Here is a 20363-nt window from a genome sequence, read left to right as displayed (position 1 = left end):
CTGATTTTATTGTTCTTGATTACGAGGCAGATGATGAAGTGCCCATTATTTTGGGGCGACCATTCTTAGCTACTGGTGGAGCAATTATTGATGTGAGAGCAGGGAAGTTAAAAATGAGAGTTGACGATGAGGAGGTCACTTTTAATGTGTACAAGGCACTTAAGCTTCCTAAGCATTATGAGGACTTGTGCATGATTACTGTGGTAGAATCGAAGGGGATAAAGCAGAGTCCTTATGTGAATTATAGTGATCTAGATGGGACAACTGAGTTAAAGGAGGTCGTGTTTCCAGCTGAGCATGTAAAGATGATTGAGAAAAGAGCCAGAGATGAAAGATGAGACCTTCTGAGAGCGCGCAAAAAGGCTAGAATTCATGGGAGAAAGAAGAAGAGAAAGCTCCCAACCTGAGCAGAGTAGCAGAGTCGTGCCACAACTATAAATAAGGTGCTTGTTGGGAGGCAACCCAACCTGTGTATCTTTTATCTATTGATTATTTCTTTTTACTGTGTTTTGTGTTGTTTTTTTTTATTTTTGCAGAGTAGGGAAAGTCTGAGTACCCAAAGTTGAAGTTGAGGAGCATATTTGATCTTAAGTGTGGGGTCGTCCCAGCCCTTAATATTGAGAATCATGTCTGAACTAGGTATGAGAGGGTCTCAGGGAGTATTTCTCACCCTTGTTTTAATATTTCTCTATGATCATGCATCGAGGACTATGCATAATATAAGTGTGGGGTGGGGAAACTACTTTCTGGAGTATAATTGTCATTCTTTTATAACTCGTAGTAGACATAGTCTAGGTTCAAAAAAAAAAGTTGAAAAAGCTCAGACTGTTCCCGACGATGGATCTTTTGGACAATTTTCTTGAGGGATTAAAGTCCGATTTAAAAAACACCAAATTTTTTTTATGTGTCATTTTATTTTCTTAGAATAGCTAGGTGATATTCCTTGGTTTTTCTTTGGGCACCGGTTCTTTTCCAAGGATGTAGCTCGAACCGGGCACTTTTAATTTCTGTTTAGGAGTAGTTTAGGAAGGAACTGAGTCGTTCTGAGATACTCACTGGCATGGTTGATGTTGGCACATTAGGATATGACATACATTCTATTTTCCTGTGTATGTGATTTGAATTGTAAAGCCTAAGTAAAGTAAATAGCCTATTTTGTGACGCCTTTTCTCAGTTGTCTGACTTGTATGTTGCATAGTGCAATGTTGCTTAAATTTCTCATTTAATTGTGCTTGCTTGACTTGAGAGTTGAACAGAACTGTCTCGATTGAGTCATGTGTAACGTGTGTGTGAGGATTTGTGATTTTCTGTGCTATCTTGTGTAGTCTAGAACTTGCCCCGTGTGTTAATTGAAGCGAAATGGTGAGTTGTTCTAATCTAGGAAATGACGTAGGCATTTCTTGCTTGATCATGGATGTGCTTGTCACATAATAATAGAATTTTCCGTTGCTAGCCTCTTTGAGCCAATAGACCTTTCTTTTGGCACCCACATTACAAGTCATCCCTTATTTTGTTCTTAATTTGATATTGATTGAACCTTTACCTCCTAAGGCAATTAGTCGCTAAAAGAAGTAAGGTTAGAGATTGGGGAGTAGCTTTTGAGTGGAACCATGGAAGGGCCCGTTGGTGCACTAAAGTTGAAATCAAAAGTCACTAGCCGATGAACTGTAATGTATGGAGTGTGTGAAAAAAAAAAGAGAAAAGAGAAGAAAAATGATAGTGTGAATGTATGTAGAAAATAAAACACCTCCAATTCTTATTGAGTTGTGCTAGTGAAAAAAATAGAGAAGTGCTTATGTGAAAAGAGGGCTATGTTGTATATGGCAAGTGATTTGGTTGAGAAGAATATGTGCTTGAAGTGTATTAAAGTGCTTAGGAGGGTGAATCACTATTTCTAAATATATCATACCCGTCCCCTAGCCTACATTACAACCTAAAAGTCCTAATTGATCCTAGATTTGACTAGCTTAAATTAGTGGAGATATACACTACGGGCAAGCTTATGGAACGACCACGGGATGCATATGAATTCTTTGTGAGAGTGAGTGAATTTTGTTCAATTGTGTGATGTCCTTAAATTATGTTCAAAAGCATATTTGAATGTGTGGACCAATTTATATTCACTTTCGGTTTGTTGGTGAGGGCACATGATCTCATGAATGATTGGTAATGTTGTAAACTTTCTTGTTGGGTAAGTGCATGAGTTGAGGGTGCTTAGTGGTTGCAAGTCGGCTTTTGAGGTTGGGTGGTGACAATTAGGTTATTGGAAATTATTGAATTGAAATATTATACTTGGGCTTGCTTAAACGGGAAGAATGTGAATTTTTGTGTGTTCATGCTTGTGTGCCGGTATTGATCGTAGTCAAGGGTATAGTGTGTGGTTAAAGGTTAAAGTGCTCCTCTATAATTGATACTTGTACGTAGTTGGGGGTTTATTAGATAGTCCTATTGCTCGAGGACGAGTAAGAGCCTAAGTGTGGGGTGTTGATGTTTAGCTTAAAGTATATATATTTTTATGTATATCGCCTCATATCTTACTCTTGTTTCGTGAATTTGGGATGTTAAATGCTATGAATTATATTGATTTGAAGTGTTTTTACTTGTAGGAATGATTCGGGAGCAATTTGGGGCAAAACGTGAAAGATTTGAAGCTAAAACAAACAAAATCGGGAAAGGAAGCAGTTGGGCGCCACCGGCAGCGCCTGGCGCCACCTGTGGCGCTGAAAACAGTAGGCTAAAAAATTGGGGCGCTATGGAGGGCGCCTGGTGCCGGGCTGGGTGCCGGTGACGCGAATAGTGTCCTATTTTGCCCGAGACAAGTTTATTTCGGCCCTAGACCTACCCAACTGATATAAAAGCAAGACTAAACCTATTTTTGAGGGGGGGGGGGACGCACTTTGGAGCAAAAAATACACGCAAGAAACATTGAGGAGCAAGAACATCTCAGTTTTCTTCATCTTTTTCTAGTATTTCCAATTGATTCAACACTTATGCAATTATTTGATTACATCATGAGTGGCTAAACACCCATTGTTCTGGGGTTGTGATTTATCCATGAATATTGTTGTTTCATATTAGCTTGACCTTGATTATAATTCACCAATATATGGTTGTTTCTTCAATTCTGTCTTTAATTTCTTAATTGTCTAGCCAGCAGATCCGCGATCGCGTAGCTCAAAAACCCCCAACCTCTCACAACACTCCGCGATCGCGAGACCACCTCCGCAATCGCGATTCACATCAGACACCAGTAATTTTTGCCAACTTCAACTTTGCTCCGGGTGGTCCAAAACCCACCTGAGCCACCCGGGACTCCATTCAAATATACTACAGACCTACACGAAGTCTCGAAACTCATAAATGACATTGAAACCAAGAATCGCACCTTAAAATCAAATTAATCAACTTCCATACCTCAAACTTCTTCCAACTAACTCCGAACGCGACGAATCATACTTAGACAACTCGGTATGACGCCAAATTTTACGCACAAGTCACCAATCACTACACGAACCTATTCCAAGGCTCGAAATTCCAAATGGACATCGATAACACCAAAGTCTACTTCAAATCAAACTTAGAAAACTCTAAAACCTTCAAAATGGCAACTTCCAACAATAAGCGTCGAAATGCTCCCGGTCCACCCGAAACTCGATATGAACATACTCCCAAGTCCAAAATCATCATACGAACATATTGGAACCTTCAAATCCCAGTTCCGAGATCGTTTACTCAAAGTGTTGACTCAATTCAAGTTTGGCCACCTTATGCCACTATTATGGAACTAAGTATTCCGAATTTAACCCAAACCCTTCCAAACCCAAATTAACCGTCCCCGCAAGTTATAAAATAGGAAAAGCACATACAAAAAGTCTTAGATAGGGGAACATGGATCTAAAAAGTAAAATATTCGGCCGGATCGTTACAGGCTGGCGGTTGAGTTAGGCGGCATCTCGACCGAAAGTATACCATAAATTCAAAAAATTCAAAAAAAATACCCTTATGGGCAAGCTTTTCAAAAGCGCATTTAATTATCAAATTACGAATACAAACATAAAAAGATTACTTAATAATTAATACTATTTAAGCAGATAAATAATTTTAAATATTTATTATGAAAACTATAATTAAGTTTTTTTTATTTTTATTAAGTAATATGAATATAAATTGAAAAGTATTTTATTTTATTAATAATTTAAATATATCAAACCATCATTCAACAAATAGAAAACTATTCACCCAAAGCCACCATATATTAGAAATATATCCTAAAAATTAAAAAAATACTTATACATTAAGAGAACTGTATTTAGAATAGCTAAATATTTGGTTAAATTAGGTAAGTATTATAAATATATTATATTATGGATGTTCATTTAGTACTCCGTTGTAAATAAGCTTCCTGAAAAAGCTTATCCATATGGGACTCCACCGTAAATATGTTTATCTATTTAAGTACTCTATTGGAAATAAGCTTCCTGAAGAAGCTTATCACTTCGATACCCGTTTATGGATAAACATTACCCCCGGTAGAAGATTATCCATACCGGGTATAATAAGCTTATCCTTTCAGTACCCAGTTATGGATAAACATTACCCCCGGTAGAAGATTATCCATACCGGGTATAATAAGCTTATCCTTTCAGTACCCAGTTATGGATAAATATTATCCCCGGTAGAAGATTATCCATACCGGGTATAATAAGCTTATCCTTTCAGTACCCAGTTATGGATAAACATTACCCCCGGTAGAAGATTATCCATATCGGGTATAATAAGCTTATCCTTTCAGTACTCCGTTATGGATAAACATTGCTCTCAGTAGAAGATTATCCATATCTGGTATAGTAGCAGCTTACACAACAGCTTCCTTTCTTCTATAAATAGAAGAGATTTCAGTTCATTATGTACATCAGTTTGAATTCGAATAATATATCAGTTTCTCTCTATACTTGTCTTTACTTTATAGTCTTTATTTTATAACACGTTATCAGCACGAGACTCTGCCATCTCGAGCAAATATTTTGAAAGTATCTGAGGTAAGAACTTTCTTTTCCTAAATAATGTCAAATCTTTCTAAACTTGAATTTGTAGCCCTGGATATATCGGGCAAAAGCTACATGTCTTGGGTGCTTGATGCTGAAATTCATCTTGATGCGATGGGTCTGGCAGACACCATCAAAGACAAAAATCAGGCATCAAACCAAGACCGTGCCAAAGCAATGATATTCCTACGCCATCACCTTGATGAGGGCCTGAAAATGGAATATCTTACTGTTAAAGATCCAGTCATACTGTGGAATAATTTGAAAGATAGATATGACCACCTGAAGATGGTCGTTCTTCCACAGGCACGTTATGATTGGACTCATCTAAGGCTACAAGATTTTAAATCTATCAGTGAGTATAATTCTGCTATGTTCAGAATTATTTCCCAATTGAAATTATGTGGTGATAATATTACTGATCATGATATGTTGGAGAAAACTTTCACCACTTTTCATGCCTCGAATATGCTCCTGCAGCAGCAATATCGAGAGATGAGATTTAAAAAGTATTCTGAACTTATCTCACATCTTCTTATAGCAGAGCAACATAATGGGCTATTAATGAAAAATCATGAAAGCCGACCTATTGGTTCTTGTCCATTCCCTTAAGTGAATGAGACGAACTTCCACCAAGCTAAACATGAAAGAGGTCGTGGCCCCAGTCGTGGTCATGGCCGTGGTCGGGGAAGAAACTCTAATCATGGTAATAATAATGCACCAAAGAACACTCCTCACCACCAACAGTGGAAAAGGAAGGAACAAAAGCATGAAGCGGTGCAAGCACCAAATGCAGAAAATGCATGCTATAGATGTGGAGAAAAAGTGCACTGGTCACGTACCTATCGTACTCCAAAGCACGTGGTTGAGCTTTATCAAGCCTCCCTAAAGAAGACAGAGAAAAATGCTGAAGCAAATTTTATTTTTGAAGATAATTTAGACTTCATGTATTTGGATATAACTGATTACCTTGCACTCCCAGAAGGAGAAACAAGTCATGTAATCGGTGGTGAATCTGTAGAAATGTAAATATTTTAATTTTTGTTATTTGTAATAGATAGTATGGTTATGTAATTGTTGTACATAAAGAAAAATTATGATTTGATAATGATGTTTACTATAATATATCTTGTTTATGTCATTTTGAAGAATATGGATAACATTATTAGATCAACTTAAACTCTAGCAGAGTTTGCAAGAAATATACAACCACAAGAAGTGGTTATATTTCGTATATCTCATTGTAATTATATTTTGTTAACTACCAGAAGTGGTATATGCCTATGATCACCAGAAGTGATAATTTAGGCTTTCTATGGTTACAATTGAAGATAAGCTACATAAATATTCTCTATATTAAATGCACGCCTCGATTTGCTCCTGAAGTAGTAAATATTTTAAAAGAGGTTGAGGCATCACAATTTGATGTGATTAATGCGCATTCAGATAATTATGTTCGATTTCCTGAAGGATGAGAACTTTTGATAATATTAATCCATTCCCTGAAGTGAATGTGACAATACTAATAAGTCGGGTAAATATGAACGCGCTCTTGATGTGAATACATTACAATTCACCTCCAGAAGAGTTAATATAATTGAGAGAATATATACTCAATATTTCGTATTTTAAATTTGCTCCTGAAGAAGTAACACAATTGAAATTGCCTCCTGAAGTGGAAAAATATTATGAAGAGGAGTTTTCGTGTGCTTAAACAATTGTTTTACATTGTTTATTTGATTGTGATTTTCTCTCATGACACCAGCAGTGTCTGAGCAATATTTGATAGTACAAAATGTATCAACAACTCCTGAAGAGCTAAATGTTTGCCTAAAGAATACATGACACCAGTAGTGCCAGATAAATATTAGATTGTGGATAATAAATGAAGGCTCTCGAAGAGCTTATATACAAATATGTCATTCATATTATATGATTATGGTCAAAACATATGTTGTAGTAAACCTGAAGTTTACTAATACAAATGGCTATCATATTGAGACTACAAATGATTGGAAGATTGATAATCTTCATGTTTCCACAATCATAGGGGGTAAAATAATATGTATGTGAGAAGTTACCCGCCTTATTCTTTAATTTGTACTATATCATGTATCACAGTAAACCAGAAGTTTACTAAAGCAAAAGTTTATGCCATAGTAAACCAGAAGTTTACTAAGAGATAGCACATGACATGATAAACTTGAAGTTTTCATTTGCCATTTTTAAATGAGCTATTTGAGAATTCAGATAAGCATATACTAAAGAACTAGAAGATTCTTCAGGAATTCTCATGTGTTGCTTGTTCTCATAATGAATTGATTATACCAGCTAAAGTTGGGACTAAGACCCCTGATTCTGAAATATATAAAAGGTGAATATGGGCCCGTTCACCTATCATGTGAACCACTTATAGGTGCATATATGAGATGGTTACATGTGTAATTATTGTCAACCTGCAGTTTGGCATTTGGAATTGCTTTTCTCGATTAAGAGCATAATTTTCAGATTATGAAATCAAGACAGTTCATCTTGATAATGCTGGTTTATATCCAAGCTGGTTTAGCATTGAATACCTCCTATTAATGGCTAAACCATCGCTTATGAGAACAAAGCTTCATGTGTTGGTCTAAGATTTTTTAAATTGCATATAGCAGCACTTGTATGCATCAGATCAACAATATATGATAAGTCCTCCCTTCACAATTGGTTTAGGATCAGAAACCAAATTTTTTTACTATCTTTTGTTGCGTGGTATATGATTAATTTCTCTACCATAATACACAAAGATATGTTTTCCAAAGATGATTGGGGATATATGTTAGTTTTTCTAACATTTGGGGGATGGAATAAACAGTTGAAAAATATGCTATATGAATCGAATTATCATGATCCTCACTTAGAAGATAATTCAAGTCGAATGCCAGAAGCATTTGCTGATCCAAAATTAAATATCATATTTCAGCTGCAAATGCTCCTATTAAAATTAAAGTCCCTGAAGGATAGAGTTTACTGTACGCATGAAGCGTGGTAGACCAATCGGTTCCAAAGGTAACAATCCTTGAAAAATAGTAGGAGCTAATGATCAAAATGATCATAATGAGGAGGAAATAAGCTCTAGAAGAGCCCACGACATAACATTTCATGAAACTCCCGAAAAAGTTCAAGTACCTGAAAATAAAGAAAGTGATGAGATCTCCACAAGTTATGTCGCTTTGGAACTGACACAAAATGATCGTCGACGATATATTTAATACAATATAGTGCACAATATTGTAAAAGATTGTGAGGATCGGACTAGCAGTCCAGACACTTGAAGATGTCATACCATTTAGATACAAGTCTTAACCTATATGACTTATTTGGCTAAATCTATATGAAGATCCTTGAAGGATTGAAAATGCCCGAAGCATATAATTCAAAGTCTTGAGAAATGTACTCGATCAAATTATAAAGATCTTTGTACGGTTTAAAGCAATCTGTGCGCGTGTGGTATAATCGCCTCAGTAAATATTTGCTGAAAGAAAGTTACATAAATTATGTTATTTGTCCATGTATTTTTATAAAGAAAATGTCATCAAAATTTGTTACACTTGCTGTTTATGTTGGTGACATAAATCTTATTGGAACTCCGGAAGAGCTCCAAGAGGGTCTTAAAAATACTTTTACATGGACAAAGTGTACCCATTAAGTACACCAATGAATATTCAATCACTTGAAGTGAATAAGGATCCGTTCCAACCTCTAGAAGAGGATGAGGAGCTCCTTGGTCCTGAAATACTCTATCTCGGTGTAGATGGTGCACTTATTTATCTTGCTAATGCTAACAAAAGTGGTGCAGATCGTATTGGTAATGCAGATGCAGGTTATTTATCCGATACCCATAAAGCTCGATTTCAAACCGGCAAGCAGGGAGTGCATATGATTGAGATCAGTGATTCATTCGAGAAACATGTGGGTTGGAATGTGATAAAAGACCCACAATATTATACGGAGACAATGTTTCATGCATAGCACTATTAAAGGGAGGATTTATAAAAGGAGATAGAACGAAGAACATTTCACCAGAATTATTCTACATACATGATCTTCAGGAAAATTGTGACATTGGTGTGCATCAAATTAGTTCAAGTGACAATCCAACAGATTGTCTTTACCAACATCAATTTTTGAGAATATGGTATACAAGATTGGAATGCGAAGACTCAAATATTTGAAATAAGGTTTTCTTCAGGGGGAGTAAAATGCGCGTTGTACTCTTTTTCCCTTACTAAGGTTTTTCCCACAGGGTTTTCCTTATAAAGTTTTTAATGAGGCATCCATCAATGCGTATTACTAAATATGTGTACTCTTTTTCCTTCACTATGATTTTTTCCCACTTGATTTTTCCTAGTAAGGTTTTAATGAGGCACATTATCTTTTAATGAACATCCAAGGGGGAGTGTTATAAATATATTATATTATGGATGTTCATTTAGTACTCCGTTGTAAATAAGCTTCCTGAAGAAGCTTATCCATATGAGACTCCACCGTAAATATGTTTATCTATTTAAGTACTCTATTGGAAATAAGCTTCCTGAATAAGCTTATCATTTTGATACCCGGTTATGGATAAATATTAACCCCGGTAGAAGATTATCCATATCGGGTATAATAAGCTTATCCTTTCAGTACCCGGTTATGGATAAATATTACCCCCGGTAGAAGATTATCCATACCGGGTATAATAAGCTTATCCTTTCAGTACCCAGTTATGGATAAACATTACCCCGGTAGAAGATTATCCATACCGGGTATAATAAGCTTATCCTTTCAGTACTCAGTTATGGATAAACATTATCCACTGTAGAAGATTATCCATATCGGGTATAATAAGCTTATCCTTTCAGTACTCCGTTATGGATAAACATTACTCTCAGTAGAAGATTATCCATATCTGGTATAGTAACAGCTTACACAACAACTTCCTTTCTTCTATAAATAGAAGAAATTTCAGTTCATTATATACATCAGTTTGAATTCGAATAATATATCAGTTTCTCTCTATACTTGTCTTTACTTTATACTCTTTATTTTATAACAGTAAGCTTGTTTTGGTATATATAATTTTTTGTTAAGAATATATTAAAAAAATAATTTTTTAAAGGAAAAAACTTTTGACCTTGAAAAGCCTTGACCAATATTTTAGTATTTTCAATTTTTTAGTAATTGAGAGAGTATAACGCCCGAAAAAAAGAAAGAAGAGAGCCCATATTTCTTACTCTCCAAGACAGAGCAGTTGCTAATATCCCCCTACTCTCCCTTTTTCTTTATTTCTTCTCACACTCGACTGATACTTCAAAGTCTTGAATTTTTTCTTTGCTCGTTTAAGCTTTTAACCCTAAAAAATGGACAAATCATTGCTCGATGTGGAGCAGCCCCATTCAATGGGGACCACCATCATCGGCGTCACCTACAACGGAGGCGTCGTCCTCGGCGCCGACTCCCGCACCAGCACTGGTAATATTTCTTTTAATTTTTATCTCATAATCGTTTCATTTGTTTTTCAATTTCGTAGTCTTGCTGCAGAAATTTTGATTTACTGAAAAAAAAGTTTCGTTATAGTTGTTTTCTCTTAGGAGGGTTTGAAGTATTTTTTGATATTATAATGTTGTTGCGAAAAGTTGATCGCTGAAATAAAGTCTTCTTATAGTTTTGTTTTCTTCTGAGAAGGGTTTGATTTATTCTTTTGGCATTATAGTCTGATGCAAATGGAGCTGCAACAATGGTGGCTATTCTGAGCTGAGCTAAGTTATGGTTAAACGGGATAATTTCATTGATAGCCTTCAAAGTAATTACAATAATTTTAATATGAGGAAGAAGCCCTAGATAATGAGCTGGGTCTAACTGAAATTACAAAGGTGATGGGGAAAATGTGTAATTAAAAACTAAACTAAAGGGATCAAAGTGCAAAGAATAAAACTTATGGCCACCTTCCAATTCATATTCTAATATAGTCTTGATGAGAAGGGTTTGATTACGTGGAAATCAAGTCTATGTTTTACTAGATCTTCTGAGGGTTTGATTTACTTTTCAGCATTATAGTCTTGCTGAGAAGAGTTTGAATAAGTGGAAATAAAGTCGTTATTCTTGTATGGTTTTATTATGAGAAGGGTTTGGTTAATTCTTTAGTATTATGAATTTTTGAAATGAAAAGTCTTTTGTGCAGTTTTATCTGAGAAAGATTAAATCTGTCTGTGAAAATTGTAACACACCCACCAAGGTTGCATGAGCATTTGAAAAATGAATTTCAATGTATATTTTTTCTGAAAAGGATTCGGCTAATTTGTATAATCTGAAGAATTGCATATGTTTGGTGTTTTTTGTTTTTTTCTGGAAATATAGGAATGTACGTGGCGAATAGGGCTTCAGACAAGATAACTCAGCTCACTGATAATGTCTATGTTTGCCGTTCTGGATCGGTATGCTACTTTTACACTTGTCTTTCTCTCTTCTTTATCTATGTCTAGAGGTGCATACAGGATTTGTACATTACGGCCGAGTTCAGAATTCTACCCTGACAACCTGTTTGATGTACTGGGTTCAAAATCTACTTATTTATACTTCGTGAAAATTTTAAAACACATATACAGAGTCTGCCTCAAAGTTTTTGTGTTCGAGGAACCCATAATTAGAGCACTACATTAGTACATCCGCATTTGTTGCTACATATGATAGCTATGATTTCATACTTCTTGACAAAGAGAAACTGCGGAAACTGCTATTAGTGCTTTGGCATTATTAATCCCCTTCCCCTTATTCTATCCGGGGTTTTCGTTATTTGGTTGAACTATTGGCATATTTTGTTTTGTGGATCATGCGATTCATGAATTTGAATAAGGATGTAGTAGTATCTCCCGTCTTTTTTCTTTCTGTTTCTTTTGGAGCTGGTAAATGTGGCTGAAATATGACAGTAATGATGCCAAAACTCTATTTATAACATATAAATAACCTGTTATATGCTCTTGATGGATAGGCAAATAAGGAGAAGTAGAACAGAAATAGAAATGAGATTGTTAAAGGATTCGTCAAGTTACAAGCTTAATCATTTTCAACATTGAGCTTGTTTTGTATTAGCTATGCCAAAACACTTTTTTGCCTTCGGCAATACCATTCCTTCAAAATATTTAAGGACCTTCGGTGAACCCACATGTCAATGTTGTATTCTGTTTCCACATGACAAAGAATTTTGCAAGGACAAAGTGTTCCCAGTTTTAAAAAAACAATGAACGGCGATTCTATTTGCTCTTTCTTTCTCTCCCTATGCATCTTGTTTTTCTATATGTCAGAATTTTGCAAGGAGAAAGTGTTCCCAAATTTTTATTAAAAAAAATGAACGACGCTTTTGTTTGCTCTCTCTTTCTCTCCCTATGCATTTTGTCTATCTATGTCTCTCTGCGTATCTCTTTTTTTTGGTTAAGGTAGTATACCAAATATGGATAACCTTTAAAGAACTGCACATCTCTTCATTGCTTATCTTTTCTATGATTATTGAAAATCAGTTCAAATGTCAGTATAAAAATTTACAATATTTCAGGCGTAAAACTTATGCAATTAAGTCTTCAATCACTCACTCAATCAGTCAACCAATCAACTGTGCTTAATCCTTAACTAGTTGGAGTGTGCTATATGAATATTTAGTTTTCTATGTTCATTCTGATTTGTCTTACTAGACTCTGGAGAAAAAATGTTGAACGTTATGAGAAGACAATGAATTCCAACAAATATGGTTCATTTAGCAGCTACTATCAGAAGTTTAAATCACATTTTCCTTTGTCTTGCGTCTTACCATATGCAACTCCAGATACTCTGGCATGTCCTTCCACTCTCTCCTAGGCGTGTCAGGAAAACCATGTTTAATAGAAATTAGGTGGCATATGTCACTTTGTATATGATAATTTCGATATCACTGATACTTGTATAGGATGATGAGACCAATTAAACACAGTAATGCCAAATGCTCTTCTAGTGGTAAGAGCACAGCGTGAGCTGTGTAATTAGGCGCACGTCACGGGTTATGAATCCTGCCGTAGACAAGAGCTGGTATTAAGTGGAGAAGTGAAAAAAAAAAGTGGAGAAGTGGCAGGTTTGTTATCCACCACGTTTTGAACCGTGTGCCACTAGCCTTGGTCATTACAAACATAGTAACGCCGAACATGTTCAACAAAATAAACCAAAAAGAAAATAGGATGGATAAGGAGGACTCACAAGGTGGCAATTAACAACGTGAATGTGTCATGTGGTGCTCCTGTAGTTTTCTTGTACTTATTCTGCATTACTAAAGTACATATTTAAGATCTGATAATTCTGTATCCATTGTAAGATTTGGAGCAGAGGGGGAAAATGATCGATTGAGGTGTAATTCATTGATGACCGGTTGGGCTGAAATTGGGATTAAAAGATGTGTTGGTGGATTTGTGTTTTTAGGTACTTTTGAACTTGTCCCAAGTGCTCAAGGGTTGCTTGAAAATTGTGAATCCTTTTTATTTTTTTGGGTAAAGCCATTTTCTTTTGTGGCTAGGTAAGCGTTGAAGTATGTTTCTTGCGCTCCCCACTCTCGTATAGGTGGGGCATAGAGGTTTAGGGAGCACGTGTAATATATGTGGTTCATTGTCATTACAACTGACTCAACCTCTTTATGAATGTCTAAACTAGATACATGGGTATACACTGGAGCATGCATGTAAAATTTTCTCTTTTTCGTCATTATTGAAGAGGCGAAAGGGGCTTCTACTTTTTAGCACAAACTGCCACTTTTGATATTTTATGGAATTTGAATTCTTAATGGGTGGTTCGATTACACAACCAAACATTACTTGAGGGTCGAAGCCTATTCTAAGATAAAAACTTCAAGTAGGGCACCATAAATTGAGAAAGTGAAAATATAGGATAGTGGGAACATATAGTGGTAGATTGAAATTAGAATGAGATAACCACCATTTCAATGTGTTGATTTTTTAAAATTTTTATGGGAAATGTTTTCTAGCAGAAATTTTGTGTTAGTTTTAGACGTTTTGGTCTGTTCCTTAGCAATAGAGGTTTGGATGATGGTTGAATTCGGGTTATTGATGCTTGTATTTGGAGTTTGGACACCTCCCCCCTATGTACTCTGTTGAGTCTGTCTTTGTCCAAAATATCGGCTTTCATTGTTTCGTGATTATCAAATGGCTGATACAGTTCCAACGGCATCACCAACAATTTTTAGCTTATTAGACAAACGACAAAATGCGTTCTACCTGTCTGGGTATGGAAAATGACTTGGAATGGAAAATGACTTGGAACCGTTGTAAGTTCTAAGAAGTTAAAACGTCTTGATGCTTGGAAGTGAATCCCTAACAGCTGATTTTCTTTATCTTATAATATGATAATTAATTCTCTATAGCATTCTGTGAATCGTATCTGACATATTATTTAATAATTGGTTTGCAGGCTGCAGATTCGCAAGTTGTCTCGGACTATGTTCGCTACTTTCTACACCAACACACGTAATCCATCAGGCCACCTCTTATTTAATTCAAATGCTTACTTCCTGGTGATATTAGTCACTTGCAAATGAAAATCCCCTAACCCCAAAGCCGACAGGCTTGTAGCTTGTTCTTTGAAGGATTCTCGTTAATGGTGAAAGTTGTTGTTCTTATTTGCCCTGATAAGCTGTTGCCAGATTTCAGCTTTTTGATTGATTTCCTCGTTGTCGGGATTGTGGAATTGATTAGTTGAACTACTCATATTTTAAGCTTGAATCAGCACACCGGAATTTCCCCTCTTGTTTATTTATTAATTTTCCCAGGAAATTAGATTATGATAAAGTGGCTCTTGCTTGCCCCTTATTTAGTAAAATCATTTTTTTGGGTGCACTTTTAAGGTTGAAAGTTCTTGTGGATGTAGGATACAGCTTGGCCAGCCAGCCACCGTCAAGGTTGCAGCAAACCTTGTTAGGTTATTATCGTACAACAATAAGGTTTGCGTCTATAAGAAATATGCTATCTCTTACTGTTTTCTTCAATAGAATTTCTAGACTTAAAACTTCTACACTTGCTTATTTCGCTTGTCACTTAATGATATATGTATAGATAGCTTGAAAGTTGTGGAATCTGTTTCGTTTCTTCTCTGTAATGCAAATCGTTCTAGCTGTTGAGAACCTATGGCAAATAATCAGCCTTAAAAATTGTTTTCAAGTGACTGTGTTAGGAATTGTCGCCCTCTAAAGAAAACTGGGATATAGCACCTTCTTACTCAGAAAGTTGTGGCAGAATCTCTGCTCATCTATTAGGTGCGACTTTGTGGTGTAATATGGGGATTAAATCGCCCATATATCTGATAATTCAAATATTAAAGGGTCATTATGTCCTATAGAAAGCCGGAATCGTTGAATGAACTATATTTAGCAGTATCTTAGTGGTAGTGTGAACAATCAGTGGTGGTGCAAATCAGATTTTATTTCCTCACTCCTCCCCAATTTCCAGTTCCATTTTGAGAGATTTTGGATGCAGAAAATTTGAGAAACCTATTAAAGATGCCTCATGGCACCGGTTTATGGAAAAACATATAAGAGGGCATTGGAACAAGTTTGTGTCAAACATGGGTTTTATTCCTGGCAATGGAAGGAAAATCAGGTTTCGGGAAGATGAATGGTTGGGTCATACGCCACTAAAAGACCAATTTTCAGATTTTTATAATCTATCCTTGCGTCACAATGGGGCAATTGCAGATTTCTGTACATCGTAAGGCTGGATTTTGAGTCTTAGAATATTAGTGATTGGGAAATGGAGAGGGTAAGTCTCTTGCTACAAATGCTAAGCAACACTGTTTTGAACCACAACAAAATGGACTCTATCAGTTGGAAGGGTCACTCCAAGGGCATTTTTTTAGTTAAAAGTTGTTACAGTATGTTGGGCTTTAGCAACAGTGAGTTATGGCCTTGGAAAAAAATATGGTACAACATGGCACCTTTAAAGGTCTCTTGCTTATCTTGGATTGTGGCTAAGGAGGCATGTCTCACAGAAAACAATCTCCAGAAGAGGGGTCTCAAGCTGTGCAGCAGATGTCCTTTATGTGAAGAACAATCTGAAGAAGTTACCCACCTTTTTTTGCATTGCAGGGTTACAAGCCAGTTATGGAACATTTTCTTTTCAATATTTGGTATGCCTTGGACCATGCCTAACTCCATTACAGAAATGCTGAAGTGCTGGACCAGGGAGAGTCTATGCTAGAAAGCTAAAAATAATTAGAGCATTGTTCCTCAAGTTATCTGGTGGACTGTCTGGCTTGAAAGAAACAGTAGAATTTTTGAAGGCAAAAGAAGAAATATACCGTGCCTTAATTGCATTTTGTTGATCGCTTTTTGGTGCAAACTAGTTTTTGTACCAGATGTAGATGATATTTTAGACGCATTTGCTGATTTGCACAACCTGTAATTACGCTTGTTGCACTGGCTTAGTGCAAATATTTATATAATATATTATTTACCCATAAAAAAAAAGATAATTTGAGAAACCTAAGACATTTGTCCGTACACAATGTAATTACTGAACTTTACAATTCTTCATAGAATTTCTTATTCTTCCCCGAGCCAATTCTGAAGTAATAAGCATATCATACTACGTATCTCCTCTTTCCCATTTATGTGGAGAATTAAGTTGGATGGATTTATACATATGTTTATCCATCCTGTATTTTAAATCATATCCTCAGAAATGTTTGGGTATAACCTTTTAAGGTTTCTTTTACAGTTTACTACTTTCTTTTGACTGAACTTTCCTGCCATAGTTCCTAGACTTCTACTCAGCTTCTGCATATTATTTTAACTGTGTATGAGTTCTTTCTAACTAATTTGTGAACTCGAATATTCAGGCTATGCTTCAAACGGGAATGATTGTTGGTGGATGGGACAAATATGAAGGGGGTAAAATATATGGGGTTCCTCTTGGGGGCACACTCTTGGAGCAGCCTTTTGCTATTGGAGGTTTGTTGTCAATCTGTACTCTTTGAGTATCTCATTCGTCTGCTTCCCAGGAGCACTTTGCTAGTTAACTGTCTAAATCTATTGGTTCTTAAAAAACCACCGGTATAGGTTACTTGGTTGTAGTGTATCTTCCTTTAATGGCAGCTGCTAAATAGGTTATGTTATATTGAATTTGATGGGATAATCTCATGATTATTTTGATTCTATACAATCTGTGCATTTGGTTGAATGAGATACAGCGAGTTATCGTCATGTAAAGTCTGGTGGATACAATGATTTTATCACAATTTAAAGGAAGGGGAGCCTTGGCGTAACTGGTAAAGTTGCTGCCACGTGATCGTCACGGGTTCGAGCCGTGGAAACAGCCTCTTGCAGAAATGCAGGGTAAGACTGCGTACAATACACCCTTGTGGTCCGGCCCTTCCGCGCATTGCGGAAGCTTAGTGCACTGGGCTGCCCTTTTTATTGCGCTGCCGGAATTGGCAACTGACCTGACCCTTTGGAATGAGGATAGAGCATTCGATCAGAAATAGCATAATGGAAGATAATGCGCTGAAAGGAAATACCCAGTATGCCAGGAAGATTTAGAGATGATCCTAAAGTGTCATTGAAGTATATTCATATCGTTGCTTAACATACTTATTTGTCCGTTCGTTTTGGCTATTTTTAATGATCTGTGTTGTGCTTTCTCTGTTGATAAACTGTGTTGTGCTTTCGCTGGTGATAATCGATAATTTTGTCAGCTTGCCCCCAGTATCCTTCAAATGCTACAATTAGCTGAGTAATATTCTGATGTTCTCTTCATTTGATGTTTATAGGATCTGGATCTAGTTATTTGTATGGTTTCTTTGACCAAGCATGGAGGGAAGGAATGACCCAAGAAGAAGCAGAGGTTTGTTGCATAATATCTTTAAACTTCTAATTTGTAGAACATGGTTTGCCCATGATGAGCCCTTTGCTTAAGAAACCTCTTAATTGTTTCTGTCACACTTTAGGGTCTTTAGGTGTTCTTTTGTTAGTTTTGGGATGTAGCAAAGTTCTTTAGATTTTTCTTTTTTCAAACCAAGGCTGCTAAGTCTGAAGGGAAGGCAATGCTTTTAGAGTAATATATGCTCTGCAGGATGTATTTATTGGATCGTTGTTGTTTTCAACATTATAATTTTGTGAAGTCAGAAGCTATTCCGCGATATACAGTAAAATTCTTCCGTCTTTTGGTAGATAGGTGCTGATGATCATGATTTGCATTCATCTTTTTTCTATTTGCTCTGCAGATATCTCCAATGATTTAACTTTCCTTTGATATACTTCTGCAGAAACTGGTTGTGACTGCAGTATCTCTTGCCATTGCCCGAGATGGTGCGAGTGGCGGCGTAGTTCGCACTGTAACTGTGAGTTATTTTCTGCTTTATTACTCATTTCACATGCCCGTTGTATGATCTAGGAAAAGTTTATTTGCTAGACTAAAGTCATATGTCAGAATTGAAGTTGGAACAAAGCCATAGTGATCAGGGGCGAATGTATTGTTGATTAGACTGGTTCAATTGAACCCATAACTTTCGACGCGGAGGAAAAATTTATTAAAATTACAAAAATAGTAGATATGAACCCGTAACTTTAATAATATAATGGGTTCAATGATTAAAACCTTAAAAATTGAACCCATAAAATTTAAATCCCGGATCCGCCTCTCATAGTAATGCCACTTTGTGCAAATATTTATATAAATATGTTATTTACCGATTGAAAAAATGGCCGTAGTAATGCCACTTACCGTAAAAAAAGAATTTACTTGGATAATGTACTAGTTTTTAAATGTTGTGGCAGAAAACCTCTTGTATACTAGAAGTATGCCAGAAAGTGAAGATCCTATACAAAAATATGGTTTTATACAAAGGACACCACAAATTTATATTAATCAGAACTTTATGGGTGCACCAAAAGTTAATTAAAACCAAAAGACATACCTTAATGTGTTGAGTCGCATCATTTGTACTACCTATCCACACTTGCTTAAAGCCCTTCTTGGGTTTGCTTGGTGTGCCCTCCATTAATGCCTGGATCTAGGTTTTTGGTGTGCTCTCCAAAAATATGGTTTTATACAAAGGACACCACAAATTTATATTAATCAGAACTTTATGGGTGCACCAAAAGTTAATTAAAACCAAAAGACATACCTTAATGTGTTGAGTCGCATCATTTGTACTACCTATCCACACTTGCTTAAAGCCCTTCTTGGTTTTGCTTGGTGTGCCCTCCATTAATGCCTGGATCTAGGCCTACATTTGGACTTATTTTACAATGTAAGAAGCTAGTGTTTACTTTGTTAGAGCATGATATATTACTATGAGGACTGTATGCTTCTGAAAGGTCATCTCCTACCCTTCCTTTTATTTCTACTGTGCTTGCTCTCTTGCAAGCTTAGCATAATTTTTCAGCATCAAGAATTGATTTGTGTCGAAAAATATCATTCACTCATCTGGTGTTTCCTGGAGGACATGAGGACCTAAGGCAATAGCTTCTTTGTATATTGTATTCACGGGAGCACTTGTGTTTTCAACAGTCCAGCAAGCATAAATGCAGTCTGTGTGTAAAACCAGACAATGGCAAAAATTGATATGTTCTATGTACAATAGACTTTGCATCTATGGTCTGTTTCAAGCGATTAAGAACGTCTTTTGCCTATTTTTGACAACCAGATAAACAAAGATGGGGTTACAAGAAAGTTCTACCCAGGTGATACTCTTCCACTTTGGCATGAAGAAATAGAGGCTGTGAACTCCCTGCTGGATATTGTGCCAGCCGCAAGTCCTGAACCAATGGTCAGTTGAAATTGGAAATCAACTGTCAACATGTTTGAGCCTCTAGAATTGTATTTCCGTTCCTGATATACCAGTACTAGTTCCCTGTTGTGAATCATTGTTCTTGTCCCCTCCCTTTGTCCTCTTCCAACTTTATACACTCTTGGGGCGGACAGTGCCAATTCTGTAATGTCATATTTGCCTAAAGAAATATTTTATCACTATGTTTGCAAACATGGAGAAAGCAAGGGTAATCAAAGTCTGAAACTTTTCTTTCTGTAGTTTTATTTGTTTATGTTGTTCAAACGGGAGCCTATGGAGAAATACTAATGAGCCTGCGGCTTATTAGATAATAAAGAGGCGAACTGACATCTTCACGACTTCCCTTATAAGCCGAAATAAGTGGTGTAGAAGTATTTTGCTCCTTCCTCTCTAGGCATGAATTATTATTGGATACTCCCTCTTAGTTATAAACAAGATATGTTATCAACAAAGCTCTGAACTACAAAATGAGCAGGG

The 20363-nt window shown here is 36.3% G+C and overlaps 1 protein-coding gene across 1 annotated transcript; it reads left to right on the top strand.

Moving 5' to 3' along the window:
- Nucleotides 1-10290: 10290 nt before the first annotated feature.
- Nucleotides 10291-20125, top strand: LOC104231900 (proteasome subunit beta type-6-like). Its single transcript, XM_009784966.2, has 8 exons — nt 10291-10544; nt 11430-11506; nt 14514-14569; nt 14970-15042; nt 16935-17046; nt 17865-17938; nt 18360-18434; nt 19743-20125. The coding sequence occupies exons 1-8, from the start codon at nt 10433-10435 to the stop codon at nt 19872-19874; spliced, it is 711 nt and encodes a 236-aa protein (XP_009783268.1). The 5' UTR covers nt 10291-10432; the 3' UTR covers nt 19875-20125.
- The last annotated feature ends 238 nt before the right edge of the window (nt 20126-20363 follow it).

The sequence above is a fragment of the Nicotiana sylvestris genome, chromosome 11, assembly GCF_000393655.2.
Source record: "Nicotiana sylvestris chromosome 11, ASM39365v2, whole genome shotgun sequence".
Classification (NCBI taxonomy): domain Eukaryota; kingdom Viridiplantae; phylum Streptophyta; class Magnoliopsida; order Solanales; family Solanaceae; genus Nicotiana; species Nicotiana sylvestris.
This window is presented reverse-complemented; position numbering and strand designations above follow the sequence as displayed.